Source organism: Puntigrus tetrazona, chromosome 2 (genome assembly GCF_018831695.1).
Source record: "Puntigrus tetrazona isolate hp1 chromosome 2, ASM1883169v1, whole genome shotgun sequence".
NCBI lineage: Eukaryota > Metazoa > Chordata > Actinopteri > Cypriniformes > Cyprinidae > Puntigrus > Puntigrus tetrazona.
Genome location: NC_056700.1, coordinates 16402506 through 16430272, shown reverse-complemented (window position 1 = coordinate 16430272; position 27767 = coordinate 16402506). Strand labels below are relative to the sequence as shown.

Here is a 27767-nt window from a genome sequence, read left to right as displayed (position 1 = left end):
ATACATTTGTGTATAAAGTGTATGTTTTTTGTTTTTAGTTGGGCTGACAATCTATGCAAAAAAATGAAATGTCAGTTTAGGACCTTAAATGTATGCTAAATTTATGTACAACGTTTAAGCTTACTTGCAAATGATTATGCCCGGATGTGTATATATTAAGCTCACCAAGAATGCATTTATTTGATCAAAACAGTAAAAGGAGTAATACTGTAAATATACATTTTTAAATAGCTTTTCTGTTTTAATATATTTAATAATGAGCTTTTTTTTTAGGGACCTTAGATGAATAGAGGTTCAAAAGAACAGCATTTATTTGAAATAGATCAAGTGCTTGATTTCTATTATGCTTTATTTGTTGGAATTATGGCGGAGGCTCAAAACAATCTGGCTTCAGCGATCATAAGCAAATGCCACTGAGATGAATGGGAACGCTAACGGGTTATAGCTATGTATAATCTCCAAGTATTTTAAACCGGCTTGGAGAAACTGCACTAATAGAGCATGTTTAAACTGACCATCCCCCACATGACATTCAGCTGTTTTTTTCTTATCAGATTGTTGTCTGTGTATGGTGTGTATGTTTGGAGCTGTGTCAGCACACCCGCTGAAGGCATGTTAACTGGTCGCTAGCCTGAGGACAAAATAAATCACATGGTTGCATGTAGTGTATGTTTCAGGCGCAGTGACAGATCCACTTCAGAGGGAAGACAATTAGTGTGTGTTCACCGGCGTCCTGTCTCTCAACGTGATCTCTTATCAGTCAACATGCCACTCTCCCTCCAGCAGAGCGTCAGCACACAACCTCAACACACACACTTTCCTTTCATATTACAAATGCTGATGTTTTTTTTTTTTCCATGTCTTCAAAAGCCATCATCCGCTGTCTGTGTGCAGAAAACTAGATGTATTATTGTTTTGTTTTTTTGGTTTTTTTCCTTCGGTGGGTTAAAAAACACAGCTCTTTTTTTCCCTAAGATCCTACCTCTCATTCTCTGGGACGGAAAGTATGAAATGTCTTAGATATGAAATGTTTTGTTGCACAGGCAGGCGAGACAACGTTTTAATAAGAAACATGCAAAACTCTCACAGAGTTATGGAGGTGTGGAAAGCCATATCAGAACAAATCTATCCATATGGAAAGTCATTCTGGTTTTGCACAGAAACATACATGTGCAGTCAAACCTAGTATTATGTATATGTATATAATACAATATGTCAAACATCAGGTGGGCTTTTCTTATTAATTTGAATTGTAGTAAATACATGTATAATGTAACAAAAATGCTACAAAAGATTTCTATTTCAAGTAAAAAATGTATTAAGCAGCACAACTGTTTCTAACGATGTTTCTTTTAACGAAATGTTTCCTAAACATTAAATCAACATATAAGAATGATATAAAAATAACACTTTTTCATTCTAAGAATATTTTACAATACTACCCTTTTACTGTTTTTTTTTTTTATCAAATAAATGCAGCCATGGCAAGCATAAGAGACTACTACTACTAAAAAAAAACAAAACAAAAAAAACATTAAAAACAAGTCTATTGAAGCCAAACTGTTAAATATATATTTATATATAAAATGTTCCAAACATTTGAACAGACTGGGCTAAACATTCTACCCTTGATTTCTCATTAGTTTAAACTGACTGAGCAGGCAAACTAACAAAGTGCACCTATCAAGAATGAAATCCAACCGTGGAGAAATGGAAAGAGATTCTCTTGTGCATATCTGAGGAACACATTCGTATTCCTGTCTTCACCTTAATCTCTTTAACGATGAAGTTAGAACTGTAATCTAAATCAAAGTGACAGACAGCACTAATCCTGAAATAGGCATGAAATTTGTTAGTTGTTGTCATCTTAATTATCCCCTTAAGCTTCCATAAGCCTCCTCATAAATGCCAAAATGATGCATCTATGACACTTCACCTCCCTCAGGGTGGGAGCTGGCAGATTCTTAAACACCGCAGGATGGTAATTTCAGGGAAGTTTTTCCAGGCATTGCAGGCAATGAAACATTTTTATCAGAGCATGGCAGGATCTAAATCCACTGTTATTAGAGCAGAACTGTTTCCGAATTAAATTGTCATTAAGTAGCTTGGAAAAAAAGAAGTTTGAAGGCAAATGAACACAACAAACCTCATCAAGCGATTATGTGTCAAGATTCTGCACGTCACTGAGCTGGCACTGAGGTTGCAAAGCCAATGGCCTGTGACACTTTTATGTGCAAATTAATTTCCTCTAAACAATCCAAACTAATGAAGTATTCTGTGAGGGCCGTTTGATTAAAGTTGAGGTCTAATGCATCTGAAAGCGGTCTGCCGCTCCACCTCCCCTTTAATAGATGAGCTGAAAGTTTCAATGCAGAATAAAGCAGCTTGAAATGAAACCGCTGCTTGTTCTAGTTCAGTCTTCTGTGTGGGAAAGACAGTTCGCCTTTCTGTGAGGAAAGATGGGTAGTGATGCTGATATCCTCTCTGTTCTCACATGGGAATCAGAGCTTTGCTGACTTCAGGATTTTGTTACACAAACTACAAAAATAAAGTCATGGCCTTGTTTCTGCTTCGCATGAATATCATCTCTGAACTAGAAGAGCAGGATGGTATAATCAGGGAAGTACTTAATCTTGCAGCTGTCTATTGGATGTTTAAGCATGAGTGCTGTTTTCCTCTCTTCACGGCTGCTGGTAATGTGTAACCATATAGGTTAAATATCAGCGCTCTTCGGAGGCTGATTGTCCAATCAAATTTAAATACTGAAACAGTGCATAACAAGTTGTAGATAGGCAACTTTAACTTCTGCTTAAACAGTGTTTCTCAATGCTGCTCATCAGCGCATTTTGGATGTCTGATTCAACTCATCATCTCATTAGCGCTCCATGACCTGAAGACATTGTGAGGGTGCATCAGGTTAGTGAAACACTTTAAATGTAGGCCATTAGCGTCAGCATTGAGAAACATGTCACTAAAGAGGAAAATGCTATGATTTGATGGTTATAAAAACTTGTCACTCCTTCCCAGTATTTAAAACACATATAAGCTTCTGGGTTCAATGACTGATGTACAGTAAATAAATATCCTACTATATTAGTCCTACAGTTAACTCTTTCCCCACCAGCATTATTTATGCTCTATTTATATATAGATCATGTACGCACAGTCACACACACATATATATATTCATATTGTCGTGTTATTGATCCAACCATGAAATATACAGAGATGTTTCTATGCCGGAAAAAGCATCTCCGTCACTATCTTACTTCGTCCCTATCAGATTAAAAACATATATTTTTTTTAATCTGAAAAAAAAAAAAAAATGCGAATTTGCTAGAAAATATGCCAAACTGCATCTAAGGCTGTAACTCTGCAAAGCTTTGACATATTTACCCCAAACTTTGCATATGCCATTGTCACCTCACACTGGCCACGCCACATTAATTTGGTAATAGCGCCACCTATTGGTCAAGAGTCATTAACCATTCATTAACCATTACTTATGAAATTTCACAACAAACACTGCACTCCAAACTATCTTGTCTTGACCTCTTGTATTACATTTAACCATGAAGTATCTTATGTGTCAGTTTGAATGTCTTAAGTCTGGTTTAGTCTCATAACTAATGCAGTGAACCTTGGATTCTTCTCAGCTTCTTTCACTGATTTCTACCTTTCTCAGCAACTGGGGTAAAGGCGATTAGTCGTGTTTTGAGATAACGGGGGGAGCATAACTGGAGCTAGGGGGTCTTGACCTCCTCAAGCCACCCTGTAAATAGAACACAGGGAACAGAGCACTTACGTGTGACAAAGTTGGCAATGACTGTTCCACTGGTGAGAGGACCTTTAGTGGCATAAAGAGCCACTGAGTAGGTAGTGCTGGGGATGAGCTGACTCAGCTGGTACTCCTGCTTGTTACCCTCCACTAAGAAGGTGTCTGCTGTAACTGGAAAGATAACATTCATTAGTGCAGAAGCAAGTAAAGAACTGGAATGTTTGCACATATTTTTGGAGAACTATTTATTTTAAATTAGCATTTCAATAATTAGGAAAAAATGCATTATATTTGAAATTCAAATACTATCTATGTTGAAATTTACATAATAACAAACATTACGCATAGGTTGCGACATAACAGGTTTATTGAACAAAAATATGTAAATGTCCTTACTGTGAACTGGATTGGATCACCAAAATAAAAACTGAAGCAGTGAAATTTTGGTTTCTAAAGGCCGGTTCAAACCAAATGTTACAAGTATAATGATAACCGAATTAGTAAGAATTATTCAAATTATATGAGATGAGGATTATAATATTTGTATATTCTTATATTATATATGCATATTTAATATATAAACACAACATCTTTTTTAAACATATACATGTATGTCTTTTTACTTAACTTAATAATGCACAGTAAACAAAAAAAAATTAACAGCGTGTACTTTTTGGATGTTTGCAGAAAAAAAATCACAAATGCATGTTTATCTTCAAAGTAGGTGAGACCATAAACAACTGTATTTTCATTTGTTTATTTATTTTTTCCCTTGCACAGATTTGCTAATGATATGTGAGGATGCCAAGAAACCGGTCCATGTTGGCATCTACCTAATCATCTACCAATTAAAAGATGAATTAACTGCAAATGTTTGATTGGATGTGCATCTTTTGATGTGAAAAAAACAGAAAAACTAAATTACAGGAGAAGCATTCTCTTTACCCCTTTTAAAAGTCGATAAGCCAATTCATTTTTCTATCCCAACTATGCATGATAATATGGTTAATTGCATTTTATTATTGCCATTTAGCGAGTCTCATTTACATATCTGCATTGCCTGCCGCACACGGACCTGAAATAGCAAAACAGCACATATCTTTGACTAGTGAGAAAATAAGTTAGATTTCGTTTTGCATTCATGGCTGTGGTTTTTGGGATGTGATTTAAAGTGATGCTGATAAATGGCGGACAGAGAAGTTGTTTCCACATACCTTGGTTCCGGGTGAGGGTTAGCACGTAGTTATCAACACTGGAAACAGGGGGGTTCCAACGCAGCAGAGCCCCCTGAGGTGTAACATTCAATGCAGTGAGCTCCATAGGCATGTCCATAGCTGTGTGGAACAGAGGATTACGTGCAGGTTACAGACAGAAAGTCGGAGATAAGCTCAGCCAAGGTAATTGGCAGCAGTCTCATCTTCACCTTTTTTTTTCCTATCCTGTGCAAACGATATTCACCGGCAATTTAAAAATAGAGTACCTCAGCAGCTTGGAACTAATTTGTTGTGATTATCTGGCTGGAGAAGATCACAATTTCCTTAATTAGCCGACATCGAGGGGGGAAATTAAACAGTCAAATGTGTGCAGAGCTCATTCTCAACAGCATTTCTATGCATGTGAGTAATGAGAAATGTTGTTTCTTGTAATCCTCTATCCATGCTGTGACTTTCACAGATGGCCTTTCTTTTTCCCAAACAGGAAAAATCTCCTTTTTGCACTATGGGGTATGTCCTCTTAGATGAGGTCAGTGGTCTGTAATCGCACATTACCATCTTCCAATCCTGTCCCACGCGCATTTTTGTTCTGCCAACCTCTCTGGCAATAGCCATATCACTTCTATAGCTGTAGAGAGCTGACCCTCCCATTAGGCACCATTGACTTCGTTCCAAGAAATTCTAGGCCTCTCACAACCTTCCAGAGAAGCTGATCTCCGCTGCCTGACAGCAGTTCACAGGCAAAATCCCCCAATTCCCCATCGCACCTTCCGCTCTCTGCTTTACCAAGTCTTGACAGACCGGGAGGAGAATATCAGTTTTCGCTTATGCAGTGAACATGAACTTGATGATCCTCAGCAGGTCATTAGGCAGAGCTGTGAACCAGAACATAGCTCTGAACCAGATCCATCATGTCTCATCAACTCCTCTTGTCACCCTTTACATAACAGCTGAAATAAGCCACAATGTTTTCTATATCCTATTAATACTAAGCTGTTTCCAAAGGATGCATTTTTAAAGGAGCCGCTTGTCACTTTGCATTGTTACAGCATTGGCGAGATTCCTGTCAACACGGGCAGCTTGAGATTGTTTGCCTGTCATATTTTTATTAGCTTTGAACAAAACTGTCAGGCTTTAAGCTGCGATGGGGAGTGTAGCTGTGTTCTGATGCAAAGGCAAACACTTCCTACCTAGTTATTAGGCAAGTCAGCAATGTTTAAGCAAAGGCCAGCATCTGTTTGTTCTATTGTACTGCATCAAATGATATGACTAATTAGTTAACTTCCTAGGCTTGAGACATAGTCTAATTAATTAATTTCAGGGATATAATGCAAAATTGGAACACAGACCGTGAGATGTGTCTATTGAGACACAAGTTAAATATCCCTATATTAAATCTAAAGCACTATTCTATTATGAAGACAAGCTTTAAACAATAAAGCAATACAATGAGAACAGGGTCAAGTGGCTTTAGTAATACTGGGTCTCATTTACTAATTGCATATGTGCTTGTTTGTGGATTTTTTTTTTTATATTAAATATTGCTGCTAAATTTATTTATTTGAATCATATTTATTGTATATATATATTGTATATTTTTTACTTTTTATGAAATTATTAAAAATAAATTATTATAACTTACAACTAATGAAAATCCCAAATTCATTATCTCAGAAAATTTGAATATTACTTAAGGCCAATACAAAGAAAGGATTTTTTGAAATCTTGGCCAACTGAAAAGTATGAACATGAAAAGTATGAGCATGTACAGCACTCAATACTTAGTTGGGGCTCCTTTTGCCTGAATTACTGCAGCAATGCAGCGTGCCATGAGTCGATCAGTCTGTGGCACTGCTCAGGTGTTATGAGCCCAGCTTGCTCTGATAGTGGCCTTTAGCTCTTCTGCATTGTTGGGTCTGGCATATCTCATCTGATCTCTCTTCACAATACCCCATAGATTTTCTGTTAAGCTAAGGCGAGATTGCTGGCCAATTAAAAACAGGGATACCATGGTCTTTAAACCAGTTACTGGTAGCTTTGGCGCTGTGTGCAGGTGCCAAGTCCTGTTGGAAAATGAAATCTGCATCTCCATAAAGTTAGCCAGCAGCAGGAAGCATGAAGTGCTCTACAACGTCCTGGTATATGGCTGCGTTGACCTTGATCAGTAAAAACAAAGTGGATCAACACCAGCAGATGACATGGCACTCTAAATCATAACTGACTGTGGAAACTTTACACTGGACCTCAAGCAACGTGGATTCTGTGTCTCTCCTCTCTTATAGACACATATATATATATATATAGATATTTTATTTTAATGATAATAAAAAACATTCTACATATCATTCACCAAAGAATACACTATAAAATGTAGCCTCATTTGCATAATAAACACCAAGGTAGAGAAACAGGGAAATTTCCTGTCAGTTCCTTGTCTGCGTATTTAAGCACACACACTTGTCCACAATTAGTGAATGAGACAACTCATAGCACTAGCTGCCTGTCACCGCCGTGCGGTGCTGTTCAAGTAAGATGGCAGGTGAGCATCTCTGCTGATCACTGATTCCATTAGTAAAATTTCATTTCACTTCTGCGAGATGGCTGGCAGCCTCCCAGAGGACGGGCGGAACGCACAGGGTGAGAGATGGTACTCATCACATGGTAAATGATGTGCATCATTCCTCAGACTGTCATCCATATTTCTATCAAATCAAAGTTCTGTGACGAACGAGGCTATATGAGAGCACATCCTTCACGAAATACCAAAAGACATTTCCTAGGGTAAATTAGAATACCAGTGTGCAGGATGCGCAGTAGTATATGATTAGAAACAGAAGGGAACAGAGATACCTGTAAAGACAGTAGTGGTGATGACCTTGCTCTCTTGGCTCCCTCTCACTGCGTTCAGTTTGATCTCGTACTCTGTTGCTGGATGGAGGTTGGTTAGGGTGTAGTTGGTGACATCATTGTCAATCACCACATTGTCCATCCTACCTGTGATGACAAATAATAATGCTGATTTACTTGTCTAATTTGCTCCAATACATGCTTTAAAAATAAGGCAAAGGAAGTACCTTTTGGTGATTGGGAGTACATTTTATAGTAATCAAAGGGTGCAAGTGGTTGAATCCATGATATGGTTACAGATTCCTCTGTGACGTACAATACACTCATATCTCTGGGAGGGTCCATTCCTGCATTATATAAAAAAAAAGTAACTCAGTTTCGACCAAATATTATGCAGCACAATTTGTTTCCTGGACAACAAATCAGTATATTACAATGAGTTATGAAGGCTCATGTGACACTGAAGATTGAAGAAATGACTGCTGAAAATTCAGCTTTTCCATCACAGGAATACATTTCATTTTATAATACATTAAATAGAAAACTGTAATAATAGTAATAAAACTTTCAAATTGTAATAATATTGCACAATATTACTGTATTTTTAATCAAATAAATGCAGTCTTGGTAAACCACAGAGACTGCTATTAAAACCTAAATAATCTTACCAACTTTTTAATAGTAGTATAAGCAAATCAATAATGCACTGATTGTACTGATTGAAGAATTGCATTATTTCCATTTAACTTCATTCTTGAAGTAAAACGTACAACTGACATAAAGAAGAGTAGTATTCTTTCGCCTAAATATATTGTATTATTGATTCAAATATTTGCCAACACTTTTTGGAGACTTTTGGAGAATTTGGAACCAATTCTCACTATTAACTAGTTGCTTATTAGCATAATTATTAACCTATATATATATATACAAAGGGGTTGGACAATGAAAGTGAAACGCTGGCCAATTTAGTGTTGGAAGTTCCATGGCTAAATTTGCACATTCCACCAGTAAGAGCAGAGTGTGAAGGTTTAATTAGCAGAGTAAAATCACAGTTTTGCTTAAAATATTGCAATGCACACAACATTAAAGGTGACATATCAGAGTTCAAAAGAGGACAAAGTGTTGGTGCACGTCTTGCTGGCACATCTGTGACCCAGACAGCAAGTGTTTGTGATGTATCAAGAGCCACGGTATCCAGGGTAATGTCAGCATACCACTAAAAAGTTCAAACCACATCCAACAGGAGTAACTGTGGATGCAAGAGGAAACTCTCTGAAAGGGATGTCCGGGGGCTAACCCGGAGTGTATCCAAAAACCCCCATAAAACCACAGCTTCCCAACTCACTGAATTAAATGTGCACCTTAACTCTCTTCTTTCCACCAAAACTGTCTGTTGGAACTTCACAGGGTCAATATATGGGCTGGTCACTTGTGCCAATGCCAAACATGGGTTTCTACGGTGCTAGCAGTGAAAATCTCGGGCTATGGACAATGCAAAACATGTATTGTTCTCTGATGAGTCACCTTCACTGTCTTTTCCACATCCAAGAGAGTTACGTTGTAGAGAAGCCCCAAAGAAGCATACCACCGAGACTGTTTCATGCCCAGAGTGAGGCATGGGGGTGAATCAGTGATGGTTTGGGCTGCAATATCACAACATTCCCTAGACCAATTACTTGTGCTAGATGTACCAAGGACTACTGAACCATTCTGGAGGACCATGTGCATGGTTCAAACATTGTATCAGGTGGTGCCGTGTATCAGGATGATAATGCACCAATACACACAGCCAGACTGTTGACAGAGTGGTTTGATGAACATGAAAGTGAAGCCGAACATCTCTAATGGTCTGCACAGTTCCCAGATCTAAATATTATTGAGCCACTTTAGGGTGTTTTGGAGGAGCAAGCCAGGAAAGTTTTCCTCCACCAGAATTACATAGTGACCTGGCCACTATTCTGGCTCTGGCTATTATGGCTCAAAATCCCTCTGGCCACTGTGCAGGACTTGTATCTGTCACTCCCAAGACAAACGAATGCTGTATTGGCCGCAAAAGGAGTTCCTACACCATACTAATGAATTATTGTGGTCTAAAACCAGGCATTTCTGTTTCATTGTTCAACGCCTGTATATATATATGTATGTATATATATGTATGTATATAGTATACGCACATTTTTTTTTACAATTTATATTAAGTATGTGGATGCTATTAATTGCAAAAATTAATTTGACAGGCCAAAATTATTAATACTGAGTCTCCATTGCATTGTTATTTATTTCAGTCGAGCAGTCATTGTCATTCTTTTCTGTTCTCATGTAATTTTTTTCTATTTCTGTTTGTCAACAGCCCCGGAGAGGAGGAGTATGAGTATGCTGGACACACGACACTCTTCACAAGGACATTTGCATTGTTATTGTCCGCTGCTGTCCAGCAGGGACTCTTTCATGATTTGTTTATCTGTCCCAATAGCACTTAGCATTGCTAAAGTAAAGGTTACACTGCCTCAGAAAACAGTTTAACAGACTAACAGTGGTTCTGGAGCATTCTGACAATGAAGAGAGAAATAAACTGATTTACTCTTGCCATTATTGAAGTGTCCAGTCCTTAAAGCGAGTGAAAAGCCATTCACACCTCCCATATTCATTAGACTAATGCATTCAATTCATAAACTACGGGTGGCAATTCATAAACAGGATGTCAACCTCATTTAAATGCTTTCAGGGTAAAATATTCTTCAGTAAATGTGTTGTGATTATTCATATATGCATATCTTAATTTATTTTGTACTCAGCAGAGCATTCAATAAATATATATCCAGACTTTGAATAAAGGGCACCAAGAACAACTTTTTTCAGCCCGTTCCATCTGCATTTATTTCGGATCTTATTGTCGAGCATTTTTTCCACTCATGTTAATGTAAAGGAGGGTTAATGTGTGAAAATATGGTTTCTAACTAAAGCGAGAACATGCTGAAAATGTACTGAACACATTTCTAAGCTTACAGGCTTTATAAAACACTAGACGGCAACAGGTGCGAGTGCTTAAATTGCTCATGTACAAATCACGTCATTACGATAATAATAATAAAATGAAGCAAAGTAAAAGTGAAAGTTTTTTATTTAACTAATCAAGCTGCTGTGCAGGTGGCCTGCTGCAGAGTTAATTTCTATGTTTAGAAATAGCTCCAAGACAATATCTCCTTTGGCAACTGCAAATATCAGTACACTGACAGAACAGCTGAATAATTCTTGACACCTCCACATTGAGAGAGAGGTAATTAGGGGAGGATTACACACTGTTGAATTAATTAAGACACAAAAGGGTGAAAAATCTGCTGTGCAGCTGTGTGTAGGAATCATAATGAGAAAATCCAGCAGGTATAGACGGGATCTTGTTCTGTGCACGCTCAAAAAATAACTGTTACATGATTAAAAGAAATGCAAAATCCTCAAAAATGACAATTCTGTGTTCATTTACTCAACCTCCACTTCTGTAAATGCCAGCTATAATGTTTGGTTACCAACATTTTTCAAAATATCTTTTGTGCTCAACAGAAAATAAATAAATAAATAAAACCGGTATGTAACAACTTGAAGGTGAGTGCATGTTAACTTGTGAAGTATATATATATATATATATATTGTATGCACGAGAGCATACAACGAGTATAAATGAAAACAAAAAGGCTTTAATCCACTCAGATTAAATAAACGATATTCAGGCAGGCAGATACAACAAAACCACACGAAAATAAAAACGAGATTGGACCAACTGAACTGACAACACAGGACTTAAGTACACAGGGTAAATTAACAAGACGCAGCTGAAGACAATGATATAATCAACACGGAGGGAAGGCAGGGCACAGGAGCACATGGCACGCGACAAAAACAATAACAAAGTCCGAGACGTGACATATATATATATATATATATATATATATATATATATATATATATATATATATATATATATATATATATATATATGTATATATGTATATATATATATATATATATATATATATATATATATATATATATATATATATATATATATATATATATATATATATATATATATATATATATATATATATATATGTATATATGTATATATATATATATATATATATATATATATATATATATATATATATATATATATATATATATATATATATATATATATATATATATATATATATATATATATATATATATATATATATATATATATATGTAAATATATAAGATTATTTTTTTCTCTTGAAATTTCTATACATCTGCATCTTCATTAAGCCTCTCATTTCTGTTAAGCCAGAGAATCTCATTCACATCAAAAGATGTTTTCTCAAGTGGTGGACTTTTAAGGTAAGAATAGTATGAATGCTGAATACATGGATGATACAATTGTACTTCAATATCTCTGCAGGTCTCTTTCATTGCTCTGAGAAAAGTTACGTTTTCATAAGGATACGGTTAAACCCTTTTCATATCTTCAACTCAACACATGGATTCAGAAATGGAGAATAAATAGGCTACCATCACAAAATAGGTTTTCACAGATGACTCTATATATATAAATAGTGTAGTCATGATAGTTGTGTGAACAATTTCATAAATTGCACTTCCTGCGCTGTGTGCATTACAAATCCAGCATTTATTAATTTGATGCTATTTGACAGCATGCCATTAATGTAACATTACTTTGGGTTTCTCCATGTTAACTGTTTTTGAAATGAAACTTAATTGGTTCATGATAATGATACACAATTTGCATGAGGTTTAGAAAAGTGTTAATTGTTTTGAGTGCACCGGTGTAAAAATCAGCCCTGTTTTTTTAAACAATAAATAAGAACATATAACAACCTCAGTAATAACATGATATTCTTGAACATCACATTCATTAGTATTAATACCTGTTGCGACTGAGCCTACAACTGGCTTTGAGGTCACGTTGCCGTGCATGGTAACCAGGGTAACAGTGTACCGCCTGGAGGGCAGGAGACCAGTGAGTGTGATTCTGGTTTTGGACCCGTCTAGAGCAATCTCAGAATCATCGCTAGAGTCCTGAGCACTGTAGTTCAAGATGAATGCGTCAGCAGGCGGAGCCGGTGCACTCCATGCCACAGTCAATGAATCAGAAGTGACATCGGAGAAGAAGAGCTGTGTAATAGGGCGGAACCCTGAAATTGAATGACAACAACTATATTATAAAAGGCTGGCTCCTCTGATCAAAGATGTTTTAGTTGATTGGCACATCCTCACAGGAATGAGGAAAGAAGAGTACAAGAATGAAGAACAATGAGATGATCAGATGAAGTTTGCAGAAAAGGTGCAGCCAGTTAGTAGATATCAAGCGACTGATGGAAACTGGATGAAGGAAAGTGGAAAATGGTGATGGGATATGATAAAATCTTGATGGTGTTGATGCGGGCGAGCAAAAACAAGTGTGTGATAACGACAAAGACGAAATGCATAAGGAAGATAGAGTCTGAAGAGTTAAATACAAAATGAAGTGAAGCAGAGTTTGAGGCATTCTCAAAACCCCGGGGGCTTGTAGCTGCAGGGCGTTCTAGAAAGTTTGTGAAAGAAATATTAAATTAAATTTGATAAAATTAGCACTGTTAACTTAATGTGTTAACGTAGTGCATTCATTAAAAATAATGGAATTAAAAACCAGAATTAATCATGCCATTATGTAAATCCCATAAAACGGGATTTCTTTTTTCCCCACTACTGGAACAATTCAAAGTGCCATTTTCATACCGAGAGCAGACAGCGCTACTCAAAAACAGCTGGACAGAGCGCAAAATGAATCCAGAAAGAGAATGAGATAGAAAACAGAGGTTGTACAACATGCTATCATAAAAATTTGGCATTCAAGTTATGATGCAACAGCCAAAGATTTTAATTTGCATGTAATTTTGCATACAAGAACAATTGCGTGCGTGTGTGTGTGTGTGTATTTTTTCTTTTCACTTTAAATGTACAGTAAAATGAATTTACTGTATTCATTTAAACAAAAATTATTGACTGAAGATTAATTTCGTACATTTTTATGGCTATAAATCAATTACACGATTTTACCACTAGTGGATAATGGTGATAATATATGATTAAATCTTGATGCTGATGTAAATGTGTTGATGTGCCATGAAAAAGCAACTGAGTGATGAAGACAAAATGTTGTAGAAATGCATAAAGAAGAAGAGCAAAACGATTGAATACATCTATTTCGCTGATATAGGGTTGGGAGTAAATGAAAGATGATTAGAAGCAACTTCAAATGAGCCTGCTTGAAAAAAGCTACAGGAGCCGCTGTATCCTCTTTGCACATGGTTAACAATGAATTAAAGGTCTTACATCCACCCCGTCCTGAATCCTCATGCAATTATCCAAGAGATTAGTGATATTTCTGGCCAAAACTGACATGACATGTCACGAGGCGGTGATGAGGCAATGCTTTAGCTGCTCAACAGTGATTCCAGTACTCCTTTTCCCAAAAGATCAAATTACCTGTGAAGGCATCAATAGTAGCTGCAGTGCTCTGCTGTCGGCCTCTCTGTGCTGCAACTGTAATGGTGTACTCTGTGCCCGGCTCTAGACTTGTCAGTGTGGTGGTGTTGACGTCCTTGGGCACCATCAGCTCAGTTGTAACGCCAGTTGAGGAAGTGTAGGTCACCCTATAGTGATCAATAGGCCCCTGCACTGTGCCCCACAACAGGGTGATGGTGTTGTCAGTGGAGGCTGTGACGGTCAAATCCAAGGGGACATCCAGACCTAACAATCAGAGTAATGGGAATATTAAGCTGTGTGGTTCAGTAAGCCTTATCACAAACAAACATTATATATCAGTTCTGCTAGCACAAACAGGTTTGCTCAGAGTCAGCAGCAGGAATACAAACTATAAATTTATTTCCCTGTGATCTGGCAACGGCAGGCCTATAATCTTATCCTTTACCCGTTCTGGCATTCATCGTTGCTGGGGTGCTTTGGTTGGCACCTAGAACTGCTGAAATTCCTATGCCATACTCTGTGCCAGGCAGTAAATCTAAAGAGGAGAGAAAGTGAAATAGCAAAAGATAGGCAGGGATTCAAATAAAAAGGGCAATACATTATGCACATAAGCAATATGTTTTGCTGTCGTTAAATACGTAGTTGTTTGTAAATATAGATTTGTGGGAGCTTACAATAAGTTCTCATTATGAACTGAGTGAAATATCTTTATGTGACTTGCACATAGAGGTGAGAAACCAAAAACAAATTCAATACTTATTATCACAAGTGTTGCTTACTTGCACAAAAGCTGTTCAAATTTGGAAGATAGATGTAGAAAGGGAACCTAGACTGAGGATTTAAGATCTTCAAGCTGGTCATAAAGTCAAAACTTTCTATGTTAAAATAAACTTATCAAAAAGATTACACATGCAAATCAAAAATACTGTACAAAATGTACAACAAAATGTACTTCACCTATATCTCAACTCAATGTAGTGACAAAGCTTTATACATACATTATATATTAATATATTTAAAATGTTAGGATTAATGTGACTGTTTAAAATAATATAATTGTAAAATATAATTGTTTTTATTTGTAAATTTGAAAAGGTTGGGTTTGAGTTTACCAGTGAGAGTCGTTTTGGTGGTGGCACCATCGTTGAGTGGGACGATGACTTTGTCATACTGATCTCCAGCCAGTGTGCTGTAAACCACTCTGTAGCCTTCCACATCTGCCTCGCTATTGTCCCATTCCAGCTCCAGGCTAGTGGAAGTTTTCGACAGCACTCTCAGGTTCTTTGGTGCATCAATTTCTAAAACACAATCAATATTGTACCGCTCATTTAGATGGATAACAGATTTTCTTAAATATTTCTGGAATCGAATATAAATGTTTACTTCTGTGAAGCAGGCTTATTGCATTTAAAGGTGTCAGTTTAGCTAAAATAAAGAATGTGAAAATCCAAAGTGAATGGTCAAAGATAATTCACACAGTCAGAACTGCTTTTCTTTACCTGTGGTAAACTCTGTGGAAATGGCTCCACTCTCAGTTCCATTCCAGACTCCACTGACTAATACTTCATACGTGGATCCAGGCCTCAGGACTTGGAGTGAGTACTGGCTCAGAGTAGGCTGGAGGCGAAAGGTGGTCTTTGGTCCGTCCACCCCTACCAGCCCATATCGTAATATAATCTGATCCACTTTAGCCTTGGGTGAGCTCCATTCCACAAAGGCAACCGTGTCTGAGATGTCTCGTACAATAAGCTGTGTTGGCCCATCGATCACTGATGGAAAAAAAACATAAGACAACATCACTGATATTACAACAGTTAGAGCTTCTCAATATGCTAGAATGGTTTGCAACCGGGGTGTCCATACAAACATAGAGAAGATATAGAAAACATACATTTCCTTTTAAATTCGGACTTTTTAAACAATTAAAAAACTAAGCATTGTATAATCGAAAAATATTAATGCAGCAACTAAAAATGATACTGAAAAAATGTAGAAGGTTCTTGGCTTTGTAAAGGTTTAATACCCTTAATATAGAAGTTATAAAAGTTTCTCTAACATGATAACATAGGAACTTTTTTTTTAGGTAATTTGCACCAAAGGGTGTTTATTTAATGAACTATTATTTGACAAAAAAAAAGATGACAGTCTGGATGAATAAATCCTGTGATTAATGATGGACATAAAAAGCATCCGTTTTTGTACCATTAACTACCAATAAAGTTAAAATACATATGAAAAAAATGTGAATTAGCTTGAAGCGTATTTTTCCACAGAAAAACATAGCCCTGAGCCATAGACCTAACAGGATTCAGAGTGAAAAATACCCACAAAAATATAACCAATTTTTCTATATTTTATCTATTATATCATTATAATTTCACAAAGGTAATGGTGCAGGGTCAAAAGTGAAGCTATATATATATATATATATATATATATATATATATATATATATATATATATATATATATATATATATATATATAAAGAAAGTGCAATGTTGTGGGAATGTGAAGAACCTGATAACGCTGAATTTGCAAGTTAAGCTTGAACTTTAAATATAGTGAACTGTGACTGTGTCTGATTGAAAAGGTGAGGTGTGTAATTTATGTGGCACAAAAAGTACCAGAGGAAATTGCAAAAATACCCCCACCCCAACCCCACCTCCAACCAGGAACGCATTGTAATGCCTGCCTCCATCTACTATAACAGCTGCTCAGTTCACCTTGGCTTGAACATTCACATATTAGAAGTGCATTGTTTCTTGGAAAAAATAACTACTTTGTCAGAAATTTTATAACATCAGAATACATATATTGGCTGTCAGTTCAGCATGATGTTTTTAAGGTATTGTTATAGCTCGTGCTAAGCAGCCAAACACTGAATCTTGGGACAAATGCCACTGGTTGAGCCAGAAGCTGAACAACTCAAACCAAACAATATTTTTAAACTTAGAGCCGCAGCATTTACCTCAAGTCTTATTATCTGCCAATATATAATACTACTGAAAAATTACATACTTCACCTTTAAGTTATCTCTGGTTTCAAGTACAGTACATGAGAAAGAAAGAAAGCATCAATAATATTCACCAGCAGGCAGTCCCGCTGCAAACCCCGCACTCAAGCGACTGAATCAAGAGGCCATGCTGAGTCTCCAACAGCTCTTTTAATAAGACACTAACTGACTGTGTGAATAATTAACCTGCTTCTTTATATAGGGCAACATGACCATCTGCCTCAGAAACAGGTATTGTGAAGGAAGATGAACATCTCTGGTACTTCTGACCTCAAGAGTTCAGCTCATCTCCGACCTCGACCTCATTCTGCTGTGATATGCAAAATGCTACTAATTGGACCAGGTGAGACTGCGCTGAATCCCACGTTTACCTTTCTAAAAAGTAGCCTACAACATATATTGCGCATAATGCCACTGTGACTCCCTAAAGAGCATTACAACTACATAATGCGACCCGTTAATCAAACACGAGGGTTTCGAAGGAACCCCAAGTAAATGAGGAAATTATGTCACCTAAGGTTTACGGGAATATTTACTTTAAGTTCTCCGCACAGCATATTTAATCCACAAGGGTGATTTCTTGGTTTTATTCAGGGCACACCAGCACAGACTCATTTTAAGTCCAGGCACACCAGAGACCAGTCAGTAGATTACTGTTTATTTTTCCCCGAAAATGTTGTATTTTAGCGCTTAAGCATAATTACTGTGAAGCAAACTCATGAGGCGCAGAGCGCACGCTTAGCGAAAGCTCGTCTTCCCGGGCTTTCTCCAGGGATAGATAAATCTTTGCACACATAAATAATTAAGTGACATCAAATTTGTCTTTCTTTATCCAATAAGGTATCCGCAGTGGACGCGTGAAATATTAATGTACTTGCATGCATAATTAATGCCTCTTTAATTATGCTCGACAGTGAGGCCCGTAGAAATTAATGGCGTTTTCACAGCAGACATGCAATTTCAATTGTCCAGGAAAAGTTCAATTGAATCTAATCCTCCTGTCTGTAAGTGACAGAAGAAGAATTCTTGGGTGAAGTTTACATTAAGTGCATAATTGCTGGCAGACTCAGCCATTCATCATAGTGACATTTTCCATTAGCTGAAGCAATGTGACACCTCCTTGCAGTTTATACCTTCCCTGCCCGGCTCGGCCCCTCTCACATGCCATTTGAAAGCTCTGTTTACATACGTGAGTGTACTATATCGCTTGCTGTATGCTTTTCTGCATGTCTTGTCAGACACATTTGCAATAGCGTTTCATTCTGACAACACACTGTCAGCAGACTAACAGTAAAATAACTGTATTCGTAGTATAGTTTGAAGGTGAGCCCTCTGTTCAGCCTCACTGCTGCACTACTGATTTCAGCACCAAGGACAGGGGAAAAACAACAGGACATGGCAGATGGGTGGAGGAAATCACTGCTCAAGCCACTTCCAACTTGTCAGCTCCATCTACAAAAGAGACACTAGTGACTCAGCTGGCTGAGTAACCTGAAGGGAAAAACACTTCATATTGTTCGCTCTTTCATCTTCTCAGCACACAGAAAGCAACGGTAAACTAGATCTCCCTGCACTGCGCAACCGCCCGAGGAGCATTTGTTTGCTTTGCAAACTTTTATGTCTCCATCAGTGATGAAACATTCTGTTCTGCCACTCCACACTAAGAGCATCTACACTGTCTATCACAAAACGTGCTTGCTTGGTGAGCATACATGATTCAGTCAGATAAGGATGGATGATATAAATAAGGCAATATAATATATTACAATATAATATACTACAAATGATTTAATGCTTTAACTTTAATGCTATCAAAAGATTAATTTTGATTAATCACATCCAGTCTAAAACTATATATTTTTTATATGTATACACGTATATGTGAATATACACAGCACACACATTTTAAGTTAACACTAACTTTTGGATGCAAATTATTTTGAGTAATAATTTAACAGTACTAAATAATATAACGTAACATAACAACACTGAGTGTTTTTTAGATATTGTTTCTGTTTGCAAAAGATTAATATAATATAATATAATATAATATAATGAATGGAAACATTTTCAAATAAGTAAAAAACATATTAAAGAGAACCTTTATCAGATTAAGAGGTTTCTAGTATTGCTTTTTTCACGTCATGTTGAAACACAGAGGTACATTTCATGACTGATGACAGACCTCATTCCTAGATAATTAATTACCATACGAATGTGTTAGATTTGTAACAGTAGAGCCATGCAAATTGTTCTTCTGAAACAAATTACTGAACAAAAGGCTTAAGTTGCACTATAGAATCTTACACAGAACTTATTGACTAAAGGTGCAATATACTGTAGGGGTAATGAGAAAATGCATGTATTGGGATGCACAAACCACTCTAGGTAGGTCATTAAAAATCAAAGACATATACAGCAAGTTCAAGAAAAACATGATTGAGTTATTGGAGAATGAAACAGCGAGGCGTGGGTGTTCATATAGATCGGCTGGTGCAGCATGGTGCTAACAATGCCAAGGTCATGAATTTGATTCCCAGGGAACACACATACACTAAGCGTAATACTTGAATGCACAGCAAAATGCTTGGAATAAAAGTCTGTCAAATGCATAAATGTAAATGATTAAGAGGCATACGTGTGACAACGGTTGCGGTGACAGGCTGACTCCTTCCCTGGTCCTTCAAGGCCACCAGGTTGACGGTGTATTCTTCCCCAGGTCGCAGCCCTGTTTGGTGGAATGACGTGATGGTACTGGGTAGTTGTGCTGTCATCCCTCCATCATTGTCCTTTGACATGCACAAGACACAAACACATACGAAAATATCACATTTCACAATTCTGGCATCAGAGTGCAGGCAGGCATGCAGGAACAAACAGTACACCGCTCGAATCAACAGAGATTGTTTTCAGGAGGCAGTCGGCTGTGTAAAAAAAAGAAGCTGCTGGTATTTCATCGTAGATGCATTTCGCCAGATGTTTGATGTATTGAATCAAGCCTTGTTTTTTTCCCAACTCGCTTAGCAGAGCACTTTGAGTTTGATGCATCGCACCCCACAAGACATCAACTAACCTCCCCTGGAATGCTTATGAAATCAAGCAATATCAAAGTGCGAGAGGGTTTCAGATGTGACTGTTCTGAAAAGCCTCTTTCCTTTTGTTCTTTGCCATTGACTCGGTGAACGCACACTTGTCCCTGCCTTCGCATCCATTACGATATTGTGGAAAATCAGTATGGCTCTTATGCTTTGTAGGATTAAATGCGCAGAGGATAGGACTTCCACTTCTAATATGATTTCCCCAGTGGCATACCAGAGTTGGCTCTCATGCTCAGTACTCTTAGCGGATCCTCTCACAGATGGAAGATTGAAGTACACCATGATCCCCCGCCCCTCGACTGTCAGCTTCTTTGTATTCACTTCCTATTCTCCCGAAAGAGGCTTTTGACTTTGTTTCCAAGGTATTTTCTTCGTTTAGTCCAAAAATGAAGGGTTTATGAAACTCACTTTGCCAGGACATAAGCTATGAATTTTGCTGAGAGCTAAAACAGTGGGATGAGACCCAGACTTTCCAGCACGGGACAGAAACTGAACTCTTCAAGGGGTCCTAAAATGTGTGGCTAAGCTCTCAGAACTGACTGCAAATAGATTTGCCAAATCATCTCCTGGCTGAAGGAAATCCTTTGTGTGAACCATTTAAGCAAACCATAATCCCCACTTTACCGGTTTCCATTACACACAAGCACACCTCTGATATTTCTTTTGTTGGAAGGGAAGAGTGTGTTTACAGATTCAGTGGCTCGGTCTTAATACTACCAAACGAAATAAACAAGGCCTCAGGGGCTCTGATGCGTATTTGTTATTATACATAGGGAGAGATGTTTCACCTCGATGTGAAATGACAGGTATGTTGCACAGGAGACATGCTGTTTTGCATACGGCGATGTCTCCCACAGCTATTTCATAATGAGGCGCCAAGCACAAGCTCCACATTTTGCTGGCATGCAGGACCTGGACGTTTTTCTTCTTCCTGTGCGGGTGCAGAATGCACATGCTGAAAATGTTTTGTCCTTTCTCCAGATGGAACATTTGAAAGGGGATTAGTGGGAACATCTCTGCCTGGATGTATTGTGCTTCTGCCATGATGCAGAATAATTCTCTTTCAAACAAGGACAGATTGACATTTATCATGCTGAGAGGCACCTGTCAGAAACCGAATCATCTTTGGCTTCAAAAACCATTCATTTATCAGCTGTGCACAGATGTCTGTCAAAGCCTTACATAGCAGTTTTCTTGTTTACTGTTGTGGAAATACAATGCGGTGGATGTTAAAGTCCACGAATGCTACCAGATTTTAGAACCTTAGTGTTGTTATGCCAGAAGCTACGGCAGGGGCAGAATCAAATGAAGTGTGACCTTCTAAGGAAACCTTACCTTGGGAATGAAGCTTATTTCCCAACCATCAAACAAGTAGTCTAAGGGTTGCCACTGAACCTCCACAGATGTCTCCATGATGGATTTGAAGAGTAAACCGTCTGGATTTGAGAGATCTAAAAGGTACAGATTGATGCATTATTGGCCTCCATCCTGTGTGTGTGTTCAATAAATCAACATTTTTCTCAGCCAAGGTGAATCTTTACTCTCTGCTTTTAGCTCTGTAAAAAGAGAGCAGTGGATGCAGAGAGGTTCACTTTGTGGACAAATTCAGGATTATTTTAGTTTTCCCAGATATTTTAAACATGCAATGTATCTTAAATCAGTTTACATTTATTGTATAAAGGATGTAGTCGGGAAACCTGAAGAATAGAAGTCAGGAAATAGCATTACAGTCATTTCACAGTGCACACAAGTGCACCTCCAACCTTTTCAGTGTCAACAATAGTAAGAGCCTTCAGAGAATTTGTAAATAATATCATGGAAATAGCAATAAAACGATGCTAGAAGTGTTGGATGTATATGACATAAAGGTTTGTAAGGAAGTGAAAATGTACAATAAATAGTACTAAATATACTTACACAGTAGTCTTTGCCGATCTTCTTATAACTAACCTAACTAAACTACTTTCAAGCTGTTAAAAGACATTAACGCTCTCATTTTAATTGATCAAAACATATATAATACTTTTTCCACAAAATATCAAGCAGCATAATCTTTTTTCTAACATCTATAGGAATAAGCAGCATTTTAGAGTAAAAACAGTTTACAAAGAATTTACGAAGAATCATGACACTTAAGACCAGAGTACTGCCATCACAGAAATAATTACATTACATAATATAGAAAAATAAAAAAAAAGAGTTATTGTAAATTGTTATAGAATTTCACAGTATCTGTCTCTTTTCTCTTTATTTTCTTTGCTTTCTCTCTCTATTCATTCCCTCCTTGCAATGTGTTTTCCTGTTGATAACTGCACAGGATTTTGGCTATTGCAAACATATCCTTCAATTGCAGAAAATGGACAATAATGTTCAGCATTAGTCTCTCGTCTTTGTTACATTACAGAAATTATGGCTCCACTAGTTGAATATCTCAGAAGTCTAAGCAAATCCTCGATGTCTGCCAGATGCCATATGCAAATAGCAATTTCTTTCAAATTCATTAAGTTCCAATTATCTTCGTTATTATCTCTGAATTACCTGCAAAAATGTAAGAGACAGCAGGCCAGTCAGTGGTGCTTTATGATTGTCTATAGAATGCCCAACTGGCTTTTCTCAAATAATGGAATGTTTGTTATGATGTGTTCTATTCTAGGCTGAGGCATTTTGCTCAAGGCTGACAGGCAGTGACTGCATACGAAAGGCCCTCTAGCATTTTGCCAATCTGGCACTGTTACTCACCAGGTGGTGGGTGTCTAATCATATCCTGTTGGCAAAGACAGCCAGTTGTTCCTCTGAAGAACTAACATGAGGTATGTGTGTGAGTGTGTGTGTGTAAATGGGACTGTGAAGGAGCGTGTAATCTCTCATCCAGGTCTATTAAACCCGGGTCATGCTTGGGTAACAATGATGCACTTACAATGAAAATGTCACATTCAAGATCTATGCAAAACAACTCAGACATTTCAATAGAAAGAAATAGCCTTATCTGACCAAACCACCAATGCTATTTGAATAAAAGAGCTCTCAAGAGAGAAATGCACTCACAGGTGGAGACTAAGGTGTTCATTGGGGCACTTATGATGTTGTCGATCACCGCATACACATTGATGTTGTACTCCAGACCCGGCTCCAACCCTTTGATGGTGGTGTTGGTAACATTTCCTGGGACTCTGATCTCCAGTTGGACTCCTCCAGGGGTTGTGGGGGCGAAAGTGATGAGATAGTCTGTCAGGATTACAGGTCCCTCCCATTCCAGATCAATGGTGTTCTCTGACACCCCCCGAACTCGCAGATTCATAGGAGGTGACACTGCGTGTAAAAAGGCAGACAATATCACATGAATATGAATTATTCTAATCAAAAAGCAATCATTCTGAGGAGACAGGCATGAAAAATTCTCTGATGTGATCTAAAGCAAATCACACTGCAAGCATTTTACAATGTTTGTTCATAGATAACTTTTTAATAGAGATGATTAGATAGATAGATAGATAGATAGATAGATAGATAGATAGATAGATAGATAGATAGATAGATAGATAGCCACATCTAGCATTGTCTGACACTGGGGTTCTGCTATGTAGTGAACTTAAAAAGTTAGAAAATGTAGCTACTTATAAAATGAGCTTGGAGAATCCCATTTGGACTACCCAAGAGAGTAAGAAACAACCCGGGTCTCCGGAACACATGAGACTTCTTCCTGATACTGGGCTCATAGGAGTAGCCATAAGTGGCCCCCAGGGAATTACTAAGGACTTGAGAAAGCAATTCAGCTTCTTCCACACGAACAGGACAGACTGGCGTTCCTTCTGGTCTCCCTCTACAACAGACCCCTCAAAAAAGAGAAAAAACGTCCCAGGGTGCATACTTAGCAAAATTTATCACTCTAGCATCTGTGCTTTTCACCCATATCTAGCTGCCAAGTTCAGTATTTTCAAGGAGGAACAAGAATCCAGGAAGCGGAGCAGATATAGTCTTAGACAAAAAGGGAGCAATGGCCTTTCCAACTGGATGCTTCTCAGTTTCCACGTCTCACAAGAAAGTCTTATCACTTACAAACTTACAAACTTGGATATGTGTGTGTGTGTGTGCTGTGAATTGACTATTTTTTAAATTTCATTCGGCACAGTATCATGAATTCTAACAGCAATTCCTCAATCCATTCAAACTAGATTCATTCTCAGTTTTGTATGTGCATTAGTATTGGCAGCCCTGCTTGTCTAGATTATCGATTGCCATGTACTGAGCAACAATATGTCAACTAACAGTCTTTTAGAATAACTTAAAGACTATGTTTTGGCGAAGTGTGTGGAGTATAATTTGCTATTTCTTATTTCATGATTACTTTTGTAGTAGAAAGACTTGTTAAAAGCAGGTGTAGTTGTATGTTTTGAGGCAGAGCAATTTAATTCCTTGATGAAAAGAAAATATCCGCTGATTAGAAAAATCGTCATTGTCAAAGGAAGACATTTCACATATCATTTCATTTTAAGCTATTTGAAGATTTCAGAAAGGAACTTCTCATCACATCTTATTTTCCTTCATTACTTCCCCCCATTGCTACCTGTTTGCAAAGTACTTTTTGCTTACGTTTTCATCGGCCTAATGAAACGAGAAAATTGGATAGAGTAACTGAAAGAAAAGCCATATCCTAATTCATTCCCTTGATAATATGAAGACCTAAGAGAGCAGAGAATCTTCAGAAGCTGTGTAGAGAGTAATAATTGAGCAGCCACTCGCTGTATTCCACCACCTCTCGCACACAACACCCAACTATTTTCTCCTAATTGCAATGAAATAAGCAATTTTGCCTCCACTCAGTCTTGCAGAAAATGAGAGGGAGAGAACTGGGCTGGTAATATGATTTGCCCTTCCCTCTCCCACTCGTGAGATGACAGCTGTCTTCAGAGATGTGGGGTTTCGCCAGCCTTTTCCACGAACTAGCTGTGAACCTGGGTAAGTGTGAGGGAGAAATTGCTTCGGCCTGGTTAATATGACACATCTTCCCCAGTGAATGTGACTTTTGACAAATGAATGGTGTTACGCTGTGAGTTGTCACCAATTTTACAGCCATGACTGCAGGAGCGGGGGGCCTACCATGGGGTTTAGCATCTGTCGTGTGTGCCGGTAACTGGGGATTCGGTTACTGCTCTTCCCAGAGAGGATTTATATTGGAAAGAAAATATAACGGTTGCACCTCACTTAATAAAGTGGCTTGTTTATCTGCAATTGCCTTAAACACTTTGAGCTATGAAAATGATGTTTGTATTTTCTCAAACGAGCTGTTTTTATAGCTTAATTTCTTCTTTGATGGATTTTAAATGCTTAAAGAACACCAAGCAAGTCAGACATTAAATATTCGCTTGGAATGTATAAAACAAAATATGGGAATTATCCAGCACAAACTCATTTTCTTGAGCAATGGTTAAGTGCGTTTAATATGCCAATATAGCAAGCTGCAACAATGTTAAAACAATGAAAAAAAATACTGTGTATATATGGGTATATATATATATATATATATATATATATATATATATATATATATATATATATATATATATATATATATATATATATATATATATATATATTGAGATTTCATAATTTAGCTACAAATTGTAATAGTTATTATTATCATTATCATGTAAATTACAAATCTAATTGCAAATTCTAAGAAAATAGATGTACTGTTTTCTTACAGGACAAAATATAGTTCAATTTATGGATAATAGAAAAACAGTGGCCTTAAGCAGACTTTAAGTATACTAAAAGTACAATTGCAGGGTATTTAATTACTAAGTTCATAAATATATAAGTGTATTTGTATCACACTTAGCAGGAAAGTTTTATTTATATACATTTTAAATCATGTTTTGACTTTTTTATGTTAGTATATGCATTTTAAGTAGAATTAAATACTGAAAAATAAAAGAATTATTTTTTTGTATATAATAATAAAACCACCAGTAGGCAACAACATTCATTCATTAATTCATTCAACTGATTTGTTCAAAGTGCTGCAACGTAAAGCCGATTAAGGTACTTAACTGTTATGAAAAGAAACAATTAATATATGAAATATAATCGAATGTGATGTCATACATCATGTGTGTGACATTTCTGGGTAATTTCTGGCATTATTGGAACAACTTATTTTGTGCACTTCATTTGTACTTAAGTAGTGCTGAAGACCATCTAAAGACATACTGAAATATATTTGATTGTGCTAATGTGGAACTATTGCAAGTATATCTCAAGTATCACTATCTTGCATTCAAAATCATCGATTATGACAATAAAACAAATTTTAGGCTTAATATTAAGAAATATGCATTGTGCACAAATAGCCATTTATGAGTAAATATGTAATAGATTTGAACTTTACTTAATATGAACTAGTATAATAGTTAACTAGTATATTCAATGCATTTCTCATTTAACGTAATAATGACTTTAACGTTTGGGGGGAATTTTCTCAGCCAAAACTGATGTGCAATTAATTTGCCATTACTTAGACTGCTTCATTTGCACATCATGTAATTAATTACATTAAAAAAAAAATAACTTGACAGCCCTAGCAATAACTCTAAAATATACAAGGAATAAATGTCTGAAACCATGTCTAAACCAAGTCATGTCTACAAATTTTCTGGCAACAAGAACTACAAGGGTGTTTTTACACATTGAACACTGACCTGAAGCGCAGTCGTCTCCTGTATATCCCTCTTGACAGGCACAGAAACCATCCTTACACACCCCTTTCTGGCTGCAGTTATTAGCACAGAAGATGAGAGAGCAGTCTTCCCCCAGGAAGCCGGGTCGGCACTGGCAGGTTCCGTTCACGCAGGTTCCTTGATCTGAGCAGTCGTTCAGACATCTTCCCAGCGAGCAGTCCTCTCCAGCAAAGGCTTCCTCACAAACACACTCGCCATCAATGCACAACCCCCTGTCAGAGCAATCACCTGGACATCGAGGCTCTGAGCAGTTCTCACCGCCAAAGTTACGGTCGCATACACACTCGCCTTCGATGCAAATGCCCTGGCCGGAGCAGTCATCTGGGCAGCGGGGTTCAGAGCAGTTCTTGCCAATCCATCCTTCTTCGCAAACACACCCGCAAACCTCCATACTGAAAGTACCATGGCCACACTGAGGGACGAAGTCCAAGCGACCTAAGATTGAACAAATATGTCGAAGTTAATTAAGAAAATTAACATTTGTGTCATCAATTACTCACCCTAACATCATGGAGAAATTGGCAACTGTTAACAGTGTGGCTGAATAAG

At 37.3% G+C, this 27767-nt stretch overlaps 1 protein-coding gene across 1 annotated transcript in view; it reads right to left on the bottom strand.

Moving 5' to 3' along the window:
- Positions 1 to 27767, bottom strand: part of tnr (tenascin R (restrictin, janusin)) — a 118212-nt gene that overhangs the window by 13089 nt on the left and 77356 nt on the right. The window contains 13 exon segments of the mRNA XM_043223811.1: positions 3806 to 3949; positions 4993 to 5112; positions 7843 to 7986; positions 8067 to 8186; positions 12768 to 13034; positions 14368 to 14631; positions 14813 to 14902; positions 15480 to 15665; positions 15867 to 16136; positions 20022 to 20172; positions 21817 to 21932; positions 23527 to 23790; positions 27180 to 27653. Coding sequence (XP_043079746.1) covers positions 3806 to 3949; positions 4993 to 5112; positions 7843 to 7986; positions 8067 to 8186; positions 12768 to 13034; positions 14368 to 14631; positions 14813 to 14902; positions 15480 to 15665; positions 15867 to 16136; positions 20022 to 20172; positions 21817 to 21932; positions 23527 to 23790; positions 27180 to 27653 — 2610 coding nt within the window.